Source organism: Myxine glutinosa, chromosome 2 (genome assembly GCF_964187855.1).
Source record: "Myxine glutinosa chromosome 2, kmMyxGlut1.1, whole genome shotgun sequence".
Taxonomy (NCBI): Eukaryota; Metazoa; Chordata; class Myxini; order Myxiniformes; family Myxinidae; genus Myxine; species Myxine glutinosa.
This window is the reverse complement of record NC_136262.1, coordinates 88,972,933-88,995,675: the sequence shown is the minus strand read 5'-3', so window position 1 is coordinate 88,995,675 and position 22,743 is coordinate 88,972,933. Positions and strand designations below refer to the sequence as shown.

At 45.9% G+C, this 22,743-nt stretch overlaps 1 protein-coding gene across 3 annotated transcripts in view; it reads left to right on the top strand.

The window, feature by feature from the left end:
* LOC137421603 (3',5'-cyclic-AMP phosphodiesterase 4C-like) overlaps positions 1-22,743 on the top strand; it is a 198,975-nt gene that overhangs the window by 140,170 nt on the left and 36,062 nt on the right. For all 3 annotated transcript variants that reach the window (XM_068107818.2, XM_078771207.1, XM_078771208.1), the window contains 5 exons: positions 7,290-7,484; positions 7,808-7,844; positions 8,056-8,126; positions 11,689-11,735; positions 13,386-13,498. In XM_068107818.2, coding sequence (XP_067963919.2) covers positions 7,290-7,484; positions 7,808-7,844; positions 8,056-8,126; positions 11,689-11,735; positions 13,386-13,498 — 463 coding nt within the window. The remainder of the gene's footprint in view (positions 1-7,289; positions 7,485-7,807; positions 7,845-8,055; positions 8,127-11,688; positions 11,736-13,385; positions 13,499-22,743) is intronic.

The following is a 22,743-nucleotide window of genomic DNA, read 5'->3' as shown; positions in this document are numbered from 1 at the left end:
GATAAGTCTGTCTTGGAACTGTAGTCTTCTGATCACTAAAAGTCGCGGTATCAGCTTTGTCCCCATAGTCATCTCTAGGCCACCTCCACGAATATCTGTTCTCTGCACCTGATTTACCATAACTCCCCTGGCTAACTCTAGGTGGGAAGTTAGGTTTGTGGAACCCCATCCTGTGTGTCAAGGCATAGTCATCTGCCATGAAAATGTTGTGTTTGTGTGCTTCCCCTTCTCTCCCCATCTTGTCTTCCGCTCCCTCTTTTTATATATTTTGTTTGTCTAGTTGATTTGTTTGTGAAATAAATGTTAGCTCTTTCACGAGCCTCGATTCAGTGTACAAAACAAAACAAAAAAAAAAAAAAAAGGTTGCTGCCTCATACAACTCTGGTACCTTCTTTTCCTCCAGATGTACTTTAATGTCCGCGTGGACACACTGTTTGAATTCCTCCACCAAGATCAATTGTCGCAACAGTTTGAAGTCTTTCCCAATCCCCTTCGAATCACACCACCGATCAAACATGGTTTCCTTTCTTCTGGCAAACTCCACATGGGTCTCACTCTCCCTCTTCCTGGCATTCCGGAATTTTTGCCGGTAAGCTTCAGGGACCAATTCATAGGCTTTGAGAATGGTTTTCTTCACTATCTCATAATCTGCACATTGGTAAATCGGTAAAGCCGAATAGACATCTTGAGCTTTACCCACCAGAACACTTTGCACTAACATTGTCCAGGACCCCACAGGCCATTTTAGCATTTGAGCTACTTTCTCAAAGTGTAAAAAAAACTTGGCTACCTCCTTTTCATTGAAGGGTGGAACCAGCCTCACATGCCTACCAACATCCCAGGTGTTCTGACTAGTTGTCGAACTAGCCGGCATGGATACTACTTCTCTCCTTTCTCCCATTAATTCCAGCTCCTTGAGTTTAACTTCCTTCTGATACTCCATGTCACGTTCCTTTAACTCCCTTTCAGCTCTCCTTTCCTCTGTTCTTTCCTTTTCTCTTCTTTCTTCGAGTTCCCTTTCAGTTCTCCTTTCCTCTGCTCTTCTCTCCTCGGCTTCTCGTTCCTGTTCTACTCTTTTTCCGCGAGTTCTCGTTCCTGTTCTACTCTTCTTTCCAAGATTTCTCTTTCAGCTCTCCTTTCCTCTGCTCTTCTCTCCTCGGCTTTCCATTCCAACTCTTTTAACCTTTCCTGGCTCTGCAGTTGCATCTCCATTTTCCGGAGCTCCACATTTTCTTTTTCCTCAGGTAACCAATCCAAGGCTACCTCTGTCCATGTTCCCTGTCCCACCAGAGATTCTACCACCAATGTCTGCATCTCTGCTTTCTTCATATGAGCTCGGACCTCCAAGTTAAAATGTTTGGCCAATATCAAGAGTTCCGATCTTTTTAATGCTAGGAACTGTGCCTCATTAGGGGACGCCGCAAACCTTTCTGCGACAAACACCATGGTGACTATCAGTTAACACCTGTTAACCTTCACACAAATTTTTTTCAAATTTTTTGAAAAATTTGGGAATGTTAGAAAAATTCCAAATTTGGGAATTTTGGGAATGTTTGGGAATTCTATCCCGGACAAGTGTTATCAGGGAATTTAATCCCGGATGAGGATCCCAATTTCGAGCCCCCGAGCCAATTGGACGAGCGCCCAATTTCTGTTATGTGCTCCTCCCTGGTCACGGTGTACCTCCGAGCCCCGAGAGGAATCACGGCAGAAAAATGTGTTTGTCAAAGATCAATGGTGAAGCCACACCAATTGTTACTCACAAACAAATATTGTATTAAGATCACATAAGAATAACAGTACAACAATAATAGTAATCAACAGTACAATCAATATATCCTATGATGGTACCATCAGTTTCGTAATATATAACTCACTGTGCTCCAAGTGAGTGAACCAAGAACATCCCCAATGTCTCTAATCCCCGGCTTCAAGCCAACGTCGATCCGCTTGAGCGATCGACAGATCAATGTCCAATCGAGACCAGAATCCCGTTGGGTTGGCAGTTACAGTCCTGCTGGCAAAGCTGGGCAAAGGCGCCCTCCAGGCGACTAGGAAATCCAAAGGCGCCCTCCAGGCGACGGGGAAATCACACCCTCGAGTATGGACGTTCCACAGCTCACAGTCGGCGACACGCAGACTTTCCACTCAAAAGCCACGTCACACACACACACCCCAGATCGACGTCTGAATGCGGTGAAAATGGTCGAAACGAGACGAAACCGTGAGCGAAGCGCAAGTCCTGCGCGAGTCAAAATGGCCGACGGCCCGGTCTCGTGGCACAACGGCACGATGATGATTCTCTCCTGAATCGGTCGCAAAACCTGACACGCAGGTTCATCTGTCACAGCGATAACCACTCTGTCGCAGGAATCCCTTTCCTGGGAAACCCGAAAGTTCGCTAGTGACTGTTGTTCGCCAACGTTCGCTCCAGACCACAAAGCAACTATGCTTCTTGTCCGACTCCACTCGCTCCGCCTTCTTTTTCTCCTCTTCCTCTTCGTCCCCATCCGGTTCCTGTTTCATTTAAAACATTAACTTTTAACTTTTGAAAATATAAATATCTATCCCCTTTAGATGACAACAATAATAATACATGGAATCAGAAATGTTTACAGTGGATGAAAACAACCACAACGGAAGTGACGAATCCGTAACACAAGGTTCAGACATACATGGAGGTGGCCATCCTGGATTTTGACGTGGCGACCCAATTTGCAATAGCATTCTTCCTTATGCCTAGATACACCCACACACCAGATAAGAAGTTGGTACTTTGCTTATTTTTCAAGATATACCGCTCACAAGGTTCAGACATACATGGCGGCGGCCATCTTGGATCTTGACGTGGCGACCCAATTTTCAAATGCGTTCTTCCTTATGCGTAGATACACCCACACACCAGATTAGAAGTTAGTAGTTCGTTTATTTTTCAAGATATTTCGCTCACAAGGTTCAGACATATATATGGTGGCGGCCATCTTGGCGTTTGACGTGGCGACCCAATTTTCAATAGGGTTCTTCCATATGCCTCGTTGCACCCACACACCAAATTAGAATTCGGTCCTTCGCTTACGCACACACGCACGCACGGACGGACGTACGCACGGACGGACGCACACACGGACAGAGGGGAAAACCATAGTCGCCCTTTCGCTCTGCGGTGCGACGGGGGACAACAAACGGACACACAAAACATACAATAAAGGGAGCGGGAGACAAGATGGGGAGAGAGAGGGAAGCACACAAGTACAACAGCAGAGAACAGGCACATTGGGAGATCTGTGGGAGGGAGAGGGCTTGGGGTGGGGACGCATGGAAAGGCGGGGGTGGGGGTGGGAAAGTAAAAAACACATGGACACTGCTGGAACTTCCAGGAATGAAAAAAGTCGGTATTTCAAAAAAAAAGTCGATTTGGGGTGAATTAACGGGGGTAGGAGAGAACTGTGACTCCTCCAGAGTGAATGTTCTTCTGTGTATACCAAACTTCAGTTCTGCACTATTTCTGCTTCTTGCGTAAACCTAATTCCACACAAAATGAATGCCGGAAATTGCAGGTTAACAAACTTAATATACATTATGTACAGTATATATATATAACGGTTTTCGCCCCCGTTGCTCAAAGATGGTAGAAATATATCAATGCGGATAGAAAATGTGTGAATTAAAAGATTTCTGAGAGATGTTCCCACAGAGGTTGAAGTCCCTACAAAGGTTGAAGATCCACCATTTACAAAGGAGAAGAGAAATTTGTTATTGTTTGAATAGGGAGGGGGGATTGACAGAGACACACAGACATGCATGCAGACACAGATACCGACAGGATTTTCCCATTCTAAATATAATCTTTAACAGTGTGTCCTCACCTCGAAAGACCAATATGTTTGGAAAACCGTTAACTTTTGAAAATGCTTTAACACAAGTGAGTCGATCATCCCCTTGGAACTGATGAACCTCGGTTCAATCAATCTCTGATGGTGTTACATTTGTGTAATTTATTGACAATAACAATCCTGCGGAATATTTTCAAAGGTGTAGAACATTATGTGCTGGTACCTGGACATGCAATAACTATCGGTGCGAATGCTTACGATAAGTGCATATGACACAAGCATTATGAGCCAAGTGCCCATTGCTTTTTGTCTTAATTACCTTCGCAAAAGCGGAAGGTTATGTTTTGATCGCTGTGTATTTATTTGTATGTCTGTGTGTGTGTGTGTGTGTATGTTATTCGCATAACTCAAAAAGTATTCAACCGAATTGCATGAAATTTGGTGGGATGATTGGTTATTATACGGGACACATTTGATTAGATTTTGGGAGCAATCGGGTCAAAGGTCAAGGTCAAGGTCACGAAAAGGTCAAAATCGTATTTTTACCAAGTACAGAACAGTAGCTGCGGCGAAGGTATGCGCTCTACCGAGTGCCCGTTCTAGTTAGTGTTTGGAAAGGTTTGGAAAGGGTTTGGAATTTATAGGACTGGTTTGCTTTTTTTAACTTTCCCGATTTAATTGAGAGGAATGTTCTGGAGTAAAATGGTTTGAGGCTAATTAACATGAAGAATGTGAAAAGGTGTTACGCCCTCCTAAAATGGTTTTGAATTTGAACAGATCAGAATTAAAACCACATTTCCAAGATGGCCTCCAAAACCAGTCGCCGACTGGGCATCCTCCATCGTGTGAAGTCCTTCCTTGGCACTTCTGAACTCCTCACCATTGTACATGCTCATTGCACATGTACAAGGCTTTCATCCGCAGCTCAATGGAATACTGCTCTCCCCTCTGGGCTGGTGCTCCTGCCTCACACCTAGCTCGGCTTCACGCTGTTGAAACCAAAGCTTTCAGAATCATTGGACTCTCCCACGATGAAGCTAACTCCGAGGGCCTTTCACTCACTCACCGCAGGCAGGTTGGTGGTTTTTCTGTCTTCTACTGACTCCTCTCCGGCCTAGCTCCCCCAGTTCTCTCTGGGCTCTGTCCCCCAAATATTCCTACAGGGTGCACAAGATCTGCCAGCAACCCTCTTCTGGTGAAACTACGAAAATCAAGACTCTCTGCTCACCTTCACTCTTTCCTTCCTCTTTTTTTCCCGCCTCTGGTACAAACTCCCTCACTCTCTTCAATCCCACTCCTCCTTCCAGGTCTTCAAAACAACTGTTCAATCAACATCTCTTATCTTCCCCCATCCAAAACTTTGATCTTTCCTACCCCGTTAATCCACCCCAAATCCACCTCTTTCAAATTCCATTTTCTTTCCGGAAATCCCTTGTAGTGTCCATCTTGTTTATCCCGTGTACCCTGCCCCAACCCTCTCTCTCTTCCACAGATCTCCTGATGTCCCTGTCCTCCATTGTTGTGCTTTCCTCTCTCTCACCCTCTTGTCTTTCGCTCCCTTTATTATATGTTATACAGTATGTGTTAGCTCTTACACGAGCCTCGACTTAGCATACAAAAAAACTCTAGGCAATATAAGTTGGAGTATAAGGGCAAGTTCCAATATGTCATCCATAATCTTGCTGGAATGGTCAAAGAAGAGGTGCTATGCAAGGATACCAGTGGCAAGGGGAGGAAGGGGGACTACGGAGAGCTGGTGGTAGTATTGAGGTTTCTCTTCAGCCCAGTGAAGTCCGTACCCTCCCTTCGTGTTGTGTTCCACAATCATGTTCAGCTGGGAGCTGAGTCCGTTTCTAAATTCAGTCGTGGACTGACGAGGCTGTATTATTGTTTGGAAAGTGCAGCAAAGTCGTTGTCAGAGAATGTCACATTGAGTTGCTTAAAAGACTGCGTAATGCTTTGGGATGGGAGTGAGGGTGCATACTCAAGGGATGGTTTGGGATAGGAATGAAGTGATCTCTGTTGCATTGGTTCCAGAGTGAGCTCTGTTGATGGTGGTGGTGATTCGATTACCTTTTGATGTTTGTGCGGAAAGCAGTCTTGCCACTCGATCATCTTCCGTCCAATTTGAGAAGTGATTGGAATGAGGACTATACCAGAACTCAAGCCGAATTGGTGAGGAGATGCAGGTGACAAGCAGCAGCCAGGTCAGAAGAGAGAAGGCATGATGTGCGTATTCATGCTGAGCCACTTTCTGTAGGGCAACGGATTCTGCTCAAGCGATAGGTTCCCACAAGACACAAACTGGAGGATACATTCCATCATACTCCATACATCATCAATAGTAAGAATGAGGAAGACGATATTTTCAAAATATGTCCCACCTCTGACGGTATGACATATAGTGGGTTAACCGGAGATTGCTTATTGCTGCCCACGAACTGATTCGGGTGATGTGAGACCATATCTGGAAGAGGTTTTTTCCTGATGTAGAGTTGGAGAGACCGACATCTGACATCAGGAAAGAGGAACGGTAGAGTTGAAGCAGAGACTTCTGTCACATCGGATACATCACCACGATGGTCTATCAGAAGTAATAAAGATGACCATATGAACCTGAAATGCCTCCTCCGTCCATGATGACAGAGTTTCCCAGTTGAAAGTGTATTGTCAAAATAAATAGCCGCAGTGTTTTCTTCGGAGGAATCCCATTGATTACCAGGGTAACCTAATTAAACAGTTGTAGGCTGACCTTAGAAGAATTGATGTTTGCCTCTTTAGAATCAATTAGGCTCTTTTTTCACCCTAGTGGGTAAATGTTGGCAGTGAAGGAACTGCATTAATTTTGTTTAACTATGTTGGATAGGTCACCAACAATCCAAGAAAGAAAGACGTCAGAAAATGAAATTTATAGGAGTGCGTCCCCTTTTTTACTTTTCCAGTTTAATTGAGAGGAGTTTTCTGTAGCAGGATGGTAAGAGATAAGATGATGTTACTTCTCCCAAGGGGGGAGGAAGGGTGACTGAGGAGAGACGAGGTGGTGGTGGGAAAAAATCCCTGTAGGGCCTGTGGGTAAGGAAGTGGCCAGACACGAGGAGGAGGTGTGCTTGTTAGAGGGTGTGTAAAGGGCATTGTGGTGGACTGACCCACCATTCTCAGTATTCTCAGTACCCTCAAAGAACTGGACAAAGTTGGACTGGGAAGAAATCACGGCAGGTGGTGTCCGTGAATAAGCAATAGCTCGACGCTGCGACATCGGCTTGGCCAGGCGGGTGCTTTGGACCTACTCCCGGCCTACAATGACCATTGTAGTAACTTGGACATTGCTGCAGGTTAAATGGTGCATCCTCCCGGCATGTATCTGGCAGGATTTGAGGCAGTGCTTGGTGGACGATGCGGATGAATATCAAGATTAAGTGCAGTATGGGTGATGAGAGTTCTTCATTTGTTTCTCAGTTTCGATGTCGAGAATGGTGGCTCTCCGAGCAGGAGTCTGCTCAGTGGCCACGTGAGTCCTGGTTCTGCACTGGTCTTGAATGCACCCTTCGCTCATGGAGCGCGGCGCGAATCTTTCTTGTATCGATCCGATAGCGAGTACGAGCTGTCACCGAAGTCTCTTCCTCGGAACTCTTCAGCCAGCACCAGCGAATTGTGAGTTATTGTGATTGTGTGATTTGTTGTGATTGTGTGATTTGTTGTGATTGTCCCCAGTTTATTGGAAGTTTTTAATGTTTGTATTTGGTGTTGGTGATGATTCTAAGGTTGGGTGAGGTCTAGGGTTAAGGGAGATCTTTGAGCTGTTTATAGAGCTCAAAGTGAAGGAGACAAGCAATGAAAAACAAAATTCTGATATTCATTATATTTAACAAACTACCTCTTAGTTAAAAATCATGCCACAAAAAAACCGAAGAATCAAAAGCTATTATTTTATTTATTTATTTTAATAACCTTTGCAAACTGCTGTACTCCCACAGATATGGAGATGATCTCATTGTTACTCCCTTTGCACAGGTGAGTAAATGAGGGAGGGAAATCCATTCATCGGTAGATGACAGAAGACCAATGGATATCAGATCCAACAGTTTACTGTGCTTGGATTTTTCTTCAAACTACGAGTATCTTGGTCCGTGTTGTTATGTTTCAATGATGTCTAATTCATACCTGATATTTCACTATGTAGTTATTCTCAGAGTTTTATCCTGTGCTTTGGGTCTCTACCTAGGTATTAGCAAGCCTACGGAGTGTCCGGCAGAATGTCATAACTCTCAGCTGCCAATCAACACCGGCAAACAGGTAACACTTGTGAAGCCGAAGAACACAACACCTTAGATTGTTGGGTCAGATTTCAGTAGAAATCCTTTAATTCACCACTTGATGAATATGTTCATTTGTTGGGCTTTGTTAATTTTAATGTTTTAGCCATGATGGCCAAATAACCCAAATACTCTTTAGCCGCACCAAAACTGTTTTAGCCACAGATTTCACAATTCTTGAGGACGATATTATTGTAGAGGTGTAAATATCCCCAATAATTATTTTTCATACTTGGGCTAAGGCTCGTAATATAGCTGACACACACACACACACACACACACACACACACACACACACACACACACACACACACACACACACACTCACACACACACACACACACACACACACACACACACATACACACACACACACACAAACTGACGGGACAAACACTTAACACAGCCACTGAGCTTGGGGGAAGTGCCGGACTAACGTCACTTCCTGGGATACTACGGGTACCAGTGACGTCATAACAATGGCGCCGCTTTTCTCACCGTACTCAGTGGGGCATTTCCTCAAGAGGAATTTCCTCCTCCCCATGACTGCCATCCAATGGGGATTGTCCGTGCTCTATCCTTTTCAAGCAAGGAAGCAGCACGTACCATTTTATGTCATTGGTATGACTTGAACCGGTCCAAACCGGATGGGTGTTTTTTTAGGAGACAACATCTCCTTGCTGGATGGCCATTGGCTCCCCATGGGAGCTCATCCGCCCTTTGCCAGGTGTTGTCTTTGGTCCTGCCCGGGGTCACAGTCACCCTCCCCATTAGCAAAGCCAGTGATGGGTGTCGGTTTAGTCGCCGTCAACCCGACTATGCAACAGGTAGCACTAGGTTACATGTTAACAGTGGCAGTCACAAAAGACTGACCTGACTGAAGCAAAATCGAAAAACAAAGAATATAACAATTTCTATAAACATGGATTATTGACTCAAAGACAAAAACAAACATTTTAACATGTTAACATGCACAAATATACACACACTAACACGTTGGGTCTCCCAAGCAAGAATGGATTATTTTGACTTAAGTTTTAGTCTTTAATTTGAACCTACTCAAGATCATCGAACGGTGGTGTGTCACTACCTCGGCCTGGAGAGGGGCGGAGCTTGGACTGCGAAGGTGTGATTGGCTGGAAGATGACATGAGGTCCCTGAAGGCACCGTTATTACTCGTTTTTACATCAATTTGATTAAGAATTGAACGCCTTTATTGTGACGTGGACCTTCCACCTGTGAGAACTTTGCGGTGTAGCAGCAAATTTCGGGGAAATTGGCCCAGGGGTTTGCAAGCGGATAAGGAACAGAAAGAAACAAAAAACTAGAGGTTCCTGGGAACCTGAACTCAACTGGTCTATATCAATATGGTTAGAATATGTATAATAGAACCACAAACTATTTCGTTTATATGTGCTAAAGAGGTACAGTAACGCTGAAGGTATCTCATGTTTAAACAGGAAACTAGAAAAAATTGAGTTTTAAGTGAGGCATGAAAAGTAAAACTACAATTACTTTTCTCAGATTTCAGACTTGAATTTATTTAGAAAGACTTGGTCAAACATTATACATGCATGGTATTGAATAGATATGTTGAATATTTCAATAGATGTGTTCAACAGGGTTTAAGTATTCATTCATCAAATCCCCACCTACATCTACACCTACACACACACACACACACACACACACACACACACACACACACACACACACACACACACACACACACACACACACACACACACACACAGTCATTATTCATTATTAACTCAACTGGACTATGTCCAGCTGAGTTTTTGTCGACACCCAGTGTCCGTCATCTGTCGTCCGTCTGTCGTCTGTCTGTTTGTCTGTCTGTCTGTCGTCTGTAAACAATTCGACGTATACGCTCTAAAAGTCACAAATATTGATCAAATGTGATGAAACTTGTTATGCAGCATCTTTTAGACATAAACTAGTTTGGGATTGCATTTGGGCGTTGCACGCCCAAAAATGGGCGCGGCAGGGCGGCCATATTGAAAAATCAATTTTTGTCAATCTGGTACTTCCTAATGTAGCTAGAAGGCTGAAACTTGGTGTGTAGACAGTATGTAACAAACCTCAACACATATAATAAATTCAAGTCTGAAATCTGAGAAAAGTAATTGTAGTTTTACTTTTCATGCCTCACTTAAAACTCAATTTTTTCTAGTTTCCTGTTTAAATGATTTAATTTAAACATTTAACATTGTGTTGTTAACATTTAACATGTTTAATAACATTAAATAACATTTAACAAACATTTAATTTAATAATTTAAATAATTTAATTTAAATTTAATTTAATTTTAATTTAATTTAAATTTAAACATGAGATACCTTCAACGTTACTGTAGCTCTTTAGCACATATAAACTATATAGTTTGTGGTTCTATTATGCATATTCTAACCATATTGATATCGACCAGTTGAGTTCAGGTTCCCAGGAACCTCTAGTTCATTGAATTGGACTCAAGTGACATTACAACTTAGTCATTTTCTCTTAGTCTTAGACAAATTGATTTTTCAATATGGCCGCCCTGCCGCGCCTATTTTTGGGCGTGCAATGCCCAAATGCAATCCCAAACTAGTTTATGTCTTAAAGATGCTGCATAACAAGTTTCATCAAATTTAATCAATATGTGTGACTTTTAGAGTGTAGACGTCGAATTGTTTACAGACGGACGACAGACGACGGACACTGGGTGTCGACAAAAACTCAGCTGGACATAGTCCAGTTGAGTTAAAAACGTGTGTGTGTGTGTATGTGTGTGTGTGTGTGTGTGTGTGTGTGTGTGTGTGTGTGTGTGTACATGCATAATATAGATACACACACGTTAGGCCACCTGATCAAAATTGAGTTATTTTCGATGAGTAAAGCATTAAGAATATTGTTGTTTACAGCTGTTGTAAAAAAAAAAAAAAAAACTTGGGAGTGCAACACAGCAACAATGGACCAAATTACCTCCTCATTCCCTTGTTTTAGGTCGTACAGGAGCATGCGGCCACTTATTACACTTGGTGTCGTTCCATGGACATTTAGGACCCTTTGAATATTAATTTCCATTCAGCAAGCGGAATATAAATATTTAAATACGATTGGTTTGATTCGCCACAGAGAATCGATCTTCGAACATGGAGACGCAAGACAAGCTCCACCCTTCCCCCCGCTGAGAGGGCCCTCGACGTGTCAGACTAAACCGTTAGTTTCTCAGAGGGTTTAAGAGTAACACCATCGGCACATGTTCGATGATGTATCGCTTAGTGCTACCAAGAGAGAATAAGTGAAGCTATGCTGGAAGCCAGGTGTAGCCAGCCATGAAATGATACTTATCAGTCACCTTTCGATTGGGGATGGTTTCTCCACCATGGTAGAATGGGCCAAAAGTTGTTTTGCCACTATGATTTTTTTTAGTTTTTGCAAGTATGTCAAAAATAGTGAAGGCCCAGGCTTGATGTTAGAAATGTTAGAGACGTTAACTTAATCAGAATTTTAATTAAAACCTTTTTTTTCTGTACCAGACGGTGCTGTGGCAATACCAGTACAACCCATCGTCCCTGTACTGCAGGTGAGATTATCATGGTGGCATTTATTAACTACTAGCAAAGGTATCCGGCATTGCCAGGCAACGCCGGATCCTTCCTTCTCCCAACCCTCCCCCTCCCTCATCCTACCCCATCCCCAACCCCTCCCTCTGGACTGCCACCCCATCCCTTCCCCTTCCTCCTTCCACCCCCTTCCTCCGGACCCTCACCCTACCCCTTCCCCTCTCTCCTTGAATTGAATCGATTCTTCATTGTCACACACCCAACCCATCCCCCAAGTTTTGTCTGAATCTGTCCACAACGTTTTGAGATATCCTGACTCAAACTTGACGTGAAGTGCAGAAATTTTGTAAAACCATCTTCTGATATTGTAGACCAGATAAATCGATCCTTGTGCCTGGCTGGATGCTCATCTGGTGTGACTTTACAGGCGACAGACAGATGTTTCAGTCTTGCCACAAAATCCGCTATACGTTCTCCCAAGTTCTTCATCAAATTATCAAATTCATACCTCGTAAGCTACGGCAATTTTAGTCGAGCTTACTATATGTTCCTCATCTTCTGTACAATAGATTGGAATGTCAAGACATCGTCTTTCAGTTCGTTGGGAGCGAGCAGGCCACATAAAGGCTGATCGATTTCCTCCTATAGCGAAGAAAGAAGAATGGCCTTCTTTGTGATTGTGTTGTCCATAGCATTTGCAATGAGATATAACTCTAATTGTTTAGCGGAATGTTCAAAATCGGCGCCACTGAACGTGGGAACTTTACCATGAATGCCGACTATTGCCGACCATCCTCATCCCCAACTGTAGCCTGTTTCACAGACAATACGAGCAACAAGAGACAAAGCTGGAAACAAGCGTGCACTTCTTTATCCCACAGTAGTTCCAACCACACGCCGCTCGGCAGATGGCGTTCAAGCATATGTCAAGCACTTGGTCCTGCTTTAACTACATACAGCACACGCATGGCACACATAACAACAGGACAACTCCACTCTAACAGGTCCCTGGTTATTGAAAATGTTCCCACCTACATTAACACACGGACCATGCTAACGTAACATACCAGCTGATTTGTACACCCTCCAACGTAACAATATCCTGCATGTTGGAATGACACATTTTCTCATACTCTAGAGTCTAGATATTGTAGTAGCATCGATTTTTAAACAAAGCCTGGTGTTGGCTTAGTGGTTAGGGTGCTGGTTTGGGATCCCAGGATCCTGGTTTCTGAATCCCAGTCGATCACTGAATTGAATTAATGCCAGGGGTGTTGACTCAGCCTGTCATCCTTCCGAGATTGGCAAATTGAGTACCAGTTCACTGGTAATTCCCTGGTTGCTGCAAGAGGTGACCAACAGGGTTGATGGCAGGAAGGGCATCCGGCCATAAAACATTGCTTCAAAAAGGGGACCAGGGTGCCTGAAAAAGGCCAGCCCCCACTCTGCGGGGAAAAATGGCCTCTAAAGGTGGTTCATCAATTTCTAAATAGGACATTGTTTGAATTATATTCATGTTTGCATATTGCATCCGACACTTTGTAAAGTGGGAATTGCATATGTATATTGGACTTTGGAATTGAAGTATCAAACTGCTTTTAATTATCTTTTACAGCCTTAATATTATTGGTATAACTCAGCAAGCACGAGTTCTGTTTTTATACCGCTAGATGAAAATTATCAGAAAATATGCTGGGACACGCTGGAGGAGCTGGATTGGTGCCTGGAGCAGCTGGAGACCATTCAGACTCATCGTTCTGTCAGCGAGATGGCATCAAGCAAGGTACACCTAATGCCGAACCGCTCACCTCCACGTAAACGGTGTATTTTATACACAAGTCGTTGCTAATTGAAAAATCATTGTAAAATATATACTTCGCGTTCTTTTCATTTTTGGAATCCCAGCATCATGCACCACTTGTTTGATAAGAATACTAAACAAGCCAAGCTCCCAATTAGGTTTTGTTTACTTTTTCTCCCCACACTCATATCTGGCTTTCATATGATGAACAGTTCATACCCGAAACGTCAGCTTCTCCTCGTGCTGATTCCATTCATTGTTCTACCAGTCTGCTGGTACGGATGGACACTAGTCTTTCATCAGCAAACGTATAGACTTCATTCTTCTTCACTTTTTGTATACAATGTCGAGGCTCGTGGAGGAGCTAGAACAAAGAATGAATCAGGAGGTAACAGAACAAAAGGAACAATAGAATGATAAGGGAGGAAATGCTAAGGGACAAAATAGAGGGAGACTTTGCGAAATAAAATGTGTGGAAGAATTAAGACTGCTACGTGAGGACACATGGAGTGTTCAAGATGGATACAGCCACAAACTCTCAAGAAGAAAAAAAAAATGGAAACTTGGAAAGAGGTGGGCATGAGGAGGGTTACATGGTGTAGAAAAGATTATAGTTTTGGATTGTGGGGGGTAATCTGAGATGGTGGTGAAAAGCTGCCTTGAAGACCTGGTGTGAAGAATGAGATTGACGAGAATGTGGAAGTTGGTTCCACAAGTGCTAAAAGAGGAATGAAAGAGTGGAGGTGAGCAGTGATTCTGAATTTTGAGAGTTCCTCTAAAAGGGGGTTTCTGGCAGACCGTGTGTGACCCTGCAGAATGCAGAAACCTGGGAGGGGTTGGGGCGGGTGCTATAGAGCACAGAAAGAGCAGGGGGTGCAATACAAGAAAGGAGGTGGGAGAAGTCAGAGAGACCACCAACCTGTCTGCGATGTGAAAGTGATGGGCCCTTAGACTCAGCTTCATTACGGGAGCTTCCCAGTGGTCTTGAAGGCTTTGGCTTCCACGATGTTATGCTGAGCAAGGTGTGAGGCAGGAGAGCCGGCCCAGAGGGGAAAGTAAGATGCCATCAAGCTGCGAATGAAGGCCTTCAGGGGCGGATCCAGGGGGGGGGTGCGCACCCCCCCCCCTTCGATCCAGGATGAGGGTGCAGGCGGTGCGAATCTGCTGAACTGTTGGACCAGGGAAGACCACAAGGAACTGCAGAAACTTCCAAGAACGCACGAAATGCTGTTTCTGATGATCAATTTTTAAAAATTTCCTGGAGGAGGACCCCCCAGACGCCCCTTTTATCCCCCCCCCCCCCCCAGCGCTATGGTTTCATGCCCCCCCCCCCCCCCCCATCAAAAAAATCCTGGATCCGCCCCTGGCCTTGTAGGTGGATGAGAGTTCATGTGTGCTAAGGAGGGACTTTGCACAATGGAGGATGCCTAATCGGCGACTGGCTTTGGAGGCCAACTTAGGAGTGTGGTTTGCCTAAGAAAGATCATTGCTGATAGTGTGGCCCCACCGTTTGAGTGATTGAATTTTCTCAAGAGGATTGTTAAAGTAGATGGGAGGGTTTCTCAAAGCAGAGGGAAAGTGTGAGATTTGTCAAGATTGAAAGACAACTTCCAAATGTTTGACCACGTCATGATCCTATCAACGTCTGCAGAGAGGACAGAAGCTTGATTTTGCCTGATTTATTGAAAGATGCTGCCTGATTATCTGAAGGAGGCCTGATGCTACGCCAGAGGATGAAGTCATCAGAAAAGAGATAAAGAGGATTTTCCAGAATCAAAAGAGATTGTTGGTGAAGATTATTAATATGACTGGGCCCAAAACACTGCCTTCCGTTGAGAGCCATGTGTTGACTCCAAGTGTCGTGGAAGCCATCAAGCTGCGAATGAAGGCCTTCAGGGGCGGATCCAGGGGGGGGGGGGTGCTTTCCCTCGCGGTCCCCATGTACTGTCTTTCCCTCGCGGTCCCCATGTACTGTCTTTCCCTCGCGGTCCCCATGTACTGTCTTTGTCTTTCCCTCGCGGTCCCCATGTACTGTCTTTCCCTCGCGGTCCCCATGTACTGTCTTTGTCTTTCCCTCGCGGTCCCCATGTGCTGTTTTTGTCTTTCCTTCGCGGTCCCCATGTACTGTCTTTCCCTCGCGGTCCCCATGTACTGTCTTTGTCTTTCCCTCGCGGTCCCCATGTGCTGTTTTTGTCTTTCCCTCGCGGTCCCCATGTACTGTCTTTCCCTCGCGGTCCCCATGTACTGTCTTTGTCTTTCCCTCGCGGTCCCCATGTGCTGTTTTTGTCTTTCCCTCGCGGTCCCCATGTACTGTCTTTCCCTCGCGGTCCCCATGTACTGTCTTTCCCTCGCGGTCCCCATGTACTGTCTTTGTCTTTCCCTCGCGGTCCCCATGTACTGTCTTTGTCTTTCCCTCGCGGTCCCTATGTGCTGTCTTTGTCTTTCCCTCGCGGTCCCCATGTACTGTCTTTGTCTTTCCCTCGCGGTCCCCATGTGCTGTTTTTGTCTTTCCCTCGCGGTCCCCATGTACTGTCTTTCCCTCGCGGTCCCCATGTACTGTCTTTGTCTTTCCCTCGCGGTCCCCATGTACTGTCTTTGTCTTTCCCTCGCGGTCCCTATGTGCTGTCTTTGTCTTTCCCTCGCGGTCCCCATGTGCTGTTTTTGTCTTTCCCTCGCGGTCCCCATGTACTGTCTTTCTCTCGCGGTCCCCATGTACTGTCTTTGTCTTTCCCTCGCGGTCCCCATGTGCTGTTTTTGTCTTTCCCTCGCGGTCCCCATGTACTGTCTTTCCCTCGCGGTCCCCATGTACTGTCTTTGTCTTTCCCTCGCGGTCCCCATGTACTGTCTTTGTCTTTCCCTCGCGGTCCCTATGTGCTGTCTTTGTCTTTCCCTCGCGGTCCCCATGTGCTGTCTTTGTCTTTCCCTCGTGGTCCCCATGTACTGTCTTTGTCTTTCCCTCGCGGTCCCCATGTGCTGTTTTTGTCTTTCCCTCGCGGTCCCCATGTACTGTCTTTCCCTCGCGGTCCCCATGTACTGTCTTTCCCTCGCGGTCCCCATGTACTGTCTTTGTCTTTCCCTCGCGGTCCCCATGTGCTGTTTTTGTCTTTCCCTCGCGGTCCCCATGTACTGTCTTTCCCTCGCGGTCCCCATGTGCTGTCTTTGTCTTTCCCTCGCGGTCCCCATGTACTGTCTTTGTCTTTCCCTCGCGGTCCCTATGTGCTGTCTTTGTCTTTCCCTCGCGGTCCCCATGTGCTGTTTTTGTCTTTCCCTCGCGGTCCCCCTGTACTGTTTTTGTCTTTCCCTCGCGGTCCCTATGTGCTGTCTTTGTCTTTCCCTCGCGGTCCCCATGTGCTGTTTTTGTCTTTCCCTCGCGGTCCCCATGTACTGTCTTTCCCTCGCGGTCCCCATGTACTGTCTTTGTCTTTCCCTCGCGGTTGTCAGCTCTTTCACGAGCCTCGATTCAGTATAGAAAAAAAAAAAAAGAAAAAAAAAAAAAGAAGCCAGTAAGCCATGTGTGGAGTTGGCCTTGGATGCCATAGGCAGTGTTTGGAGAGCAAGGCAGGGTTCCAGACTGTAATTAATGCTGGAGATGAGAGGATTCTACAGAGAATGATCTTATGTTTGACATTGAGGGCCTCCATCTATTGTTAGGAGAGCAGAAGCATCATGTCCAAGGTAGAGTGACCTAGTCTGAATCTGAATTGATGATCTGAGATCAGGCCATTGGAGAAAAGGAAGGTTGCAATGTCAACTGCGATGTTGTTGCCATGGCCTTGCTGATGATTGGAAGTAAGCTGATATGTTTGAAATTAACGAGATCGGTTTTTGCACCTTGTTTATGTAATGCAGTGATGTTGGTTCAATTCCAAGTGGATTGAAGATGATCGAGGTCAAAAGATAGGGTGAATGGAGAAGAAAGAGGAAGGGCAAGAGTCGCAAAGCAGGCTTTAGTACATTTGAGATGATGAGGTCCGGTCCAGTAACAGAAGCTTGAGGGTTGCAAGAAATGACTCCATCTTTTCATGTGGAAAAGACAGAGTCAATGAGCAGTTGGGTGTGATTGGGTAGGGTGGGTACAAACAGTGAGGGGTTGGTGACACAGGATTTGGATGCAAACACAGAATTGAGGTATTCAGCCTTCTCATGGGCATAGTCTGCTGTGGTGCCATTTGAAGTGTGGGAAGGAATGGAGGAGCATACACCAGAGACAGACTTAACGAGGCGCCATCACGTCTTAGAGGAGGACATAAGTTTGAAAGTTCAATCTTAAGGTTGGACAGATGTTGTTTTGTTTCTCTCCTGAGAGTGGACATGCACTTTATGTGGGATTTGTGGATGAATCTGAGGTTGTAGTCAGTCGGATTTGCCTTCAGGGAAGATAAGGCAATTTGTTTCAAGGCAAATGCCTCACCACAGGATGCAGTGTATCATGCGTGGATAGAAGGGTTGGATAATTGAAGACGAGATGGTATGAATCTGTGCATAAGAGTGGGAGAGAGCAGGATTTCATGGAAGAATTCCCAGGCTAGGTTAATATCAAGGGCAGTATATATACCAGACCATTCCTGAGGTGAGATGGCTGCTTGCAGTCCCTGCCAATCTATCTGAATGAATTAGCAGACTCACCAGTGCTGAGGCGTTTCTCTGAGAATAGGCAGAGAAAAATGTTAACTCCCACCAGCACATGATCAGATGAACCAATTGGAGCATAGGAAGAGCAGGAGACATTAGTGGGGTAGTTTGTTATCACCAAGTCCATAAGGGAGAATTTGCCATGGGAAGAAATCTGGGTTGGAAAGTTCACAGATTGAGTCCGTCCTATGGAGTTACAGAAGTCCTTTGCAGAAGTACCATGGCTGCTGAGAGAGGAACCAACACCCAGCGAAGTTGCATGGTGACTATTGAAATCACCAGATATGAGAGAGAGAGAGAGAGAGAGAGAGAGAGAGAGAGAGAGAGAGAGAGAGAGAGAGAGAGAGAGAGAGAGAGAGAGAGAGAGAGAGATAGAGATAGAGATAGAGATAGAGATAGAGATAGAGATAGAGGTATGTAGGTATGTAGATGGAGTCATCACTGTTTGGAGGACAGTATAGCACAGACAAACAAGATGTGGGAGCGAGGGGAAGTCGCAGCCAAATGTACTCCTCGGGGTTGTGAGTTCTAAGAGCAGTACATGAGCAGCGGGAGAATTAATTCCGTCAAACTGCAGAAGAAAAGAGCCAGGGCGAGAAACTAAGGAGTCAGGAATGTCTTGGTGGAGGAAGAATACTGTTAAACAGAAGATTTTTGGTTTATCAGCACCAGCCCGGATAGGGAGATCTGTCAGGTTGGAATGGAGGCCTCGGATGTCTTAGGTCCACACAGGTAGGGACAGTGGACGAGGTGCTGTTGGCAGAGTGTAGGAATGTGGAAAGGAGGTAGGGGGGTTGCTGTAGGGGAGGGGGGAGATGAGAGGGTCCCGATAGGGGGAGGGGGAGCTGGAAGAGACAGCACGGAGGGTGGGGGAGCTGGAAGAGCATGGGACCAGGGGTGGGGGGAGGGAGCTGGGAGAGATATGGGAGGAAGCTGAGGGGTATGGAAGGGGGGGGGATCCCAGAGGGGGTGGGGCGAGCTGAAGCTTTGATGGGAAGGGGTGAGGGGGATGCAGAAGGAGAGGCATGAAGTGGAGGGATGAGGATACTGACATGGAACAGTTTGATACCGTTAATGGATGTGAAGGGTAATTGATTGTCGTGTGCAGACAACCTCTGGAAACTGGACTTCTCAAGATTCCCAATCTGGATATATGGAAACAGACATCATGGGAGGGGTTACATGAATGGTTGTTGAAGGCATAGAGGAAAGTGGTGTTGTAGGTATGGGAGGAGGGTTAATGGACCAAGAGTTTAGGAGTAAGACGGGTTTGGGGAATAAGCCTTTGAAGAAGAAGAAAAAGAGGATGAATAGATCGTGACGAATTAGAACATGTGGAGTGTTCTTGATAGACAAATAAGGACAGTGAAGCCTTTTAAAAAGTTATTAAAAGCTTTTAAAGGAAGAAACGTTTAATTGTGAAAACATGGAAGTACAGGCAAAATGAGTTCCTAATTTTTGTTTGGAGTGAAAAAAGTGTTTTTTTTTGGAAGCAAGGAGAGGGAATTGGATAACGTTGAGGAAGCTGAAATGCCAATACTTGGCACCCGTTACAGCAGTAGCTTGCATCCCCAATAATGGCCCTTTTTACCTCGTGCTGTGCATATGTCTGGAAATTAGCACTGCTCGTGTGATAGCCACGCACCCATCATAACAGCACACTCACCATTACGTAGGCAGCTCTGAACCAGTGAGGGAGCAATTTCTAAAAATACATATGAAGCAAAAGGATGGAGTCCTGCCGTAGGATCCAACGTGAGATCCCTAACCACCAAGTTCTTCACAAACATTTGCACAGATTCCGGGAATCATCTCGATACTTGGAGTGATTGTCCCATTGACCTAAACAAATGCTCGCTCTGTGTTTTTTGACATCAGACGTCATAGTCAAAAACAAAAGCAATTTCTTGAGTTGGACTTTCCCACCTGAGATGAAAGCTGCCATCAAGGTTTTTTGTTTGTTTGTTTTTGTATACAAGATCGAGGCTCGGGAAAGAGCTAACATTAATCACACAAAAAGTCAAACCGACACATAAAACACAAAATAAGGGGAGCGGTAGACAAGATGGGGAGAGAGGGGGAAAGACACAAACACAACATTTGAGAGCAGGGACATCGGGAGATGTTTTTGGAGGGAGAGGGCCTGGGGGGAGGCAGGATAGGTATAAAACGCAAGGACACCAAGGACTTCCAGGAAAGAAGTCAAAAGTCACCTCAAAAAAGTGGATTTGGGGTGAAATTAGCGGGGGTAGAAAAGATCAAGGTTTTGGATTGGGGAAGATAAGAGATGGTGGTGAACAGCCGTTTTAAAGACCTGGAGGGAGGAGTGGGATTGAAGAGAGTGAGGGAGTTTGGTGAGTTGTTGCCGCAACTCGGGGTCCGGGAAGGCCTGGATGAAATGGTCCAGCGCCAGGCTTTCCTGAGAGGCCGCTGCCATGTCCGCGTGCGCGATCCCTACTGCGTGGCGAATATCATAGACAAGCTCCCCGATGGTCTCCTGGGGCTTCCGTTTTCGCACCGCGAGCTGAGCTTTAACAAGCTCACTCTGCTGTTCAACGCCAAATCGATTAATTAAGGCCGAGCGGAGTTCTGGCAGGGTGATAGCAGCCGGTGGTAAGGCTGTCAGAATCTCCGCCGCCGCACCGCGCAGTGTCCCCAAAAGGTGTACTCCACCTTCGTCCGGATTCCAACCGTTCCCCCTACACACGTGATCGAACTGCACCAGGTATGCCCTCAATTCACTCTTGCCGTCATACGGCGCGAGTGGAACCTTATGGCCACCCGAAGGCCGGACCCCGTGCGTCGCTCCCTGCGGAGTTAGCGCGGGGCCAAACTGTTCGGGCCCGCATAGTACACTACTCCCAGGGGGCTCGCGTGCGTCCCCCGTCCCTCTAAAGACTACCCCTGTCGATGTCGATGCTTGGGTCGCCTCATCGCAACCCGCTACCCATTCCATTCTCGCACACCCCGGCTCACCAACACCTCTCACACTCCCCATGGTCGGGCATCCCTGCACACACTCTCTCTTCATGCACTCCAGACCAGTCGCACACCTCACCATTGGCCTCCCACGAACGCCCGGGTCTATCCCAACTCCCAAGCTCGTTGAACCTCCCCTCACACCATATACATTTCCAACATTATCGCCACTCACTTCGGCGCTTCTTCCTCTTCGCGCCTCCTCCGCTACCTGCAAACTCTTTATTTGGTTAGCAAGCATGTCATCACGATGTGAACACAGACCTTGTACAAATTCCATCACCTCCTCCTTTATTTCATTTTTAGTCTCCTTTCGTCTCTTTTTAATTTCACTCACCCCTTCTTCCACCTCTTCTAATTTTTGTTTCACCACTTCTATTTCCTGGTGCGCCCCCACAATTTCTTCTTCTAAGGCCACCTTCGTCGTCTCTATATGGGTCCTGACTTTTCGTTCCCTAGCCCCCAACGTCTCTACCACCTCCTCCAACCTCTTTGTCAGTCCCTCGTGTACCATCTGGCACTCTTGCTTCATCGCGATAAGTTCCTTCTTGATTTTCTTCTGTGCTGATTTCAGCCTCCCTATCAAAGCCGTGTTCTTACCCACTTGCTCCCCTAACTCTTTCTGTCCCACCGTCAGCTTCTCTACTTCCCGCATCACCTCCTCTATACCCCCTTGTAACCTAGCCGTACTCTTCCTCACCTCTTTCTTCATGCGCTGCTCACACTGCTTTACCTCGTCGCGTACCCCCGTGACCTCTTCGCTCACCCCGCACCTTATGTCCTCCCCCATTTCTTCTATTTCCCTCTTAGATGCCACCCTCATCTGTTCCAATTCGTTCTTTTGGGCGTCCATTTTGCTTTCCAGCCCGTTTTTTACCTTTTCTAATTGATCTCCCATCTTGTTTTCCAATCCTGTTATTTCCCGGGTAGATTTGTCCCCCATTTCCTTCAATTGACCCCCCATTTTATGTTCCAAATTATTTAACCCGTCTTTCATCTGGCCACCCATTTCCTTCATTTGGCCCCTCATTTCCTTCATTTGGCCCCTCATTTCCTTAATTTGGCCCTCCATTTTGTTTTCCAACCCTGTTAACCCGTTCTTCATTCCGTTCATTTGATTCTCTTGGGTGGCCATCCTGTTTTCCAACCCCACTAACCCCTCTCTCATTTCTCCTATATCATTTTTCAATCCCCCAATTTGATTTCCCAATTGCTCTCCCGTTTGCTCACTCTGAGCATTCATCCTATGCTCTGTCTCTATCATACAAGCCCTCATTTGTACCATAAAGGTGTCCATATACGATTGCATATCTACCACCCCCACTTGCGCAGCGGGCGTGGCCCTCGCCGCCATGTGCGAGGTGCCGCAATTTTGTTCTCCTGCTACCTGCCCCTCATCAATGTCCTCTTCCATTGCCAAATGTCCCAATTCTTCCCGTGGGTCCTGGGTTGATTCTAACTCCTTCTCTACCTCCTCATTTACCCCCACCGGCATCCGACCGTCTTGACTAGCCATGGCACGATGTTAATTTGGATGTCAACAAAAATTTATCCGCTCGTAATTTCGAGTGCATTAGGCGCACTTCGGGTGCAATCCCACTTCCCTGACACCAATT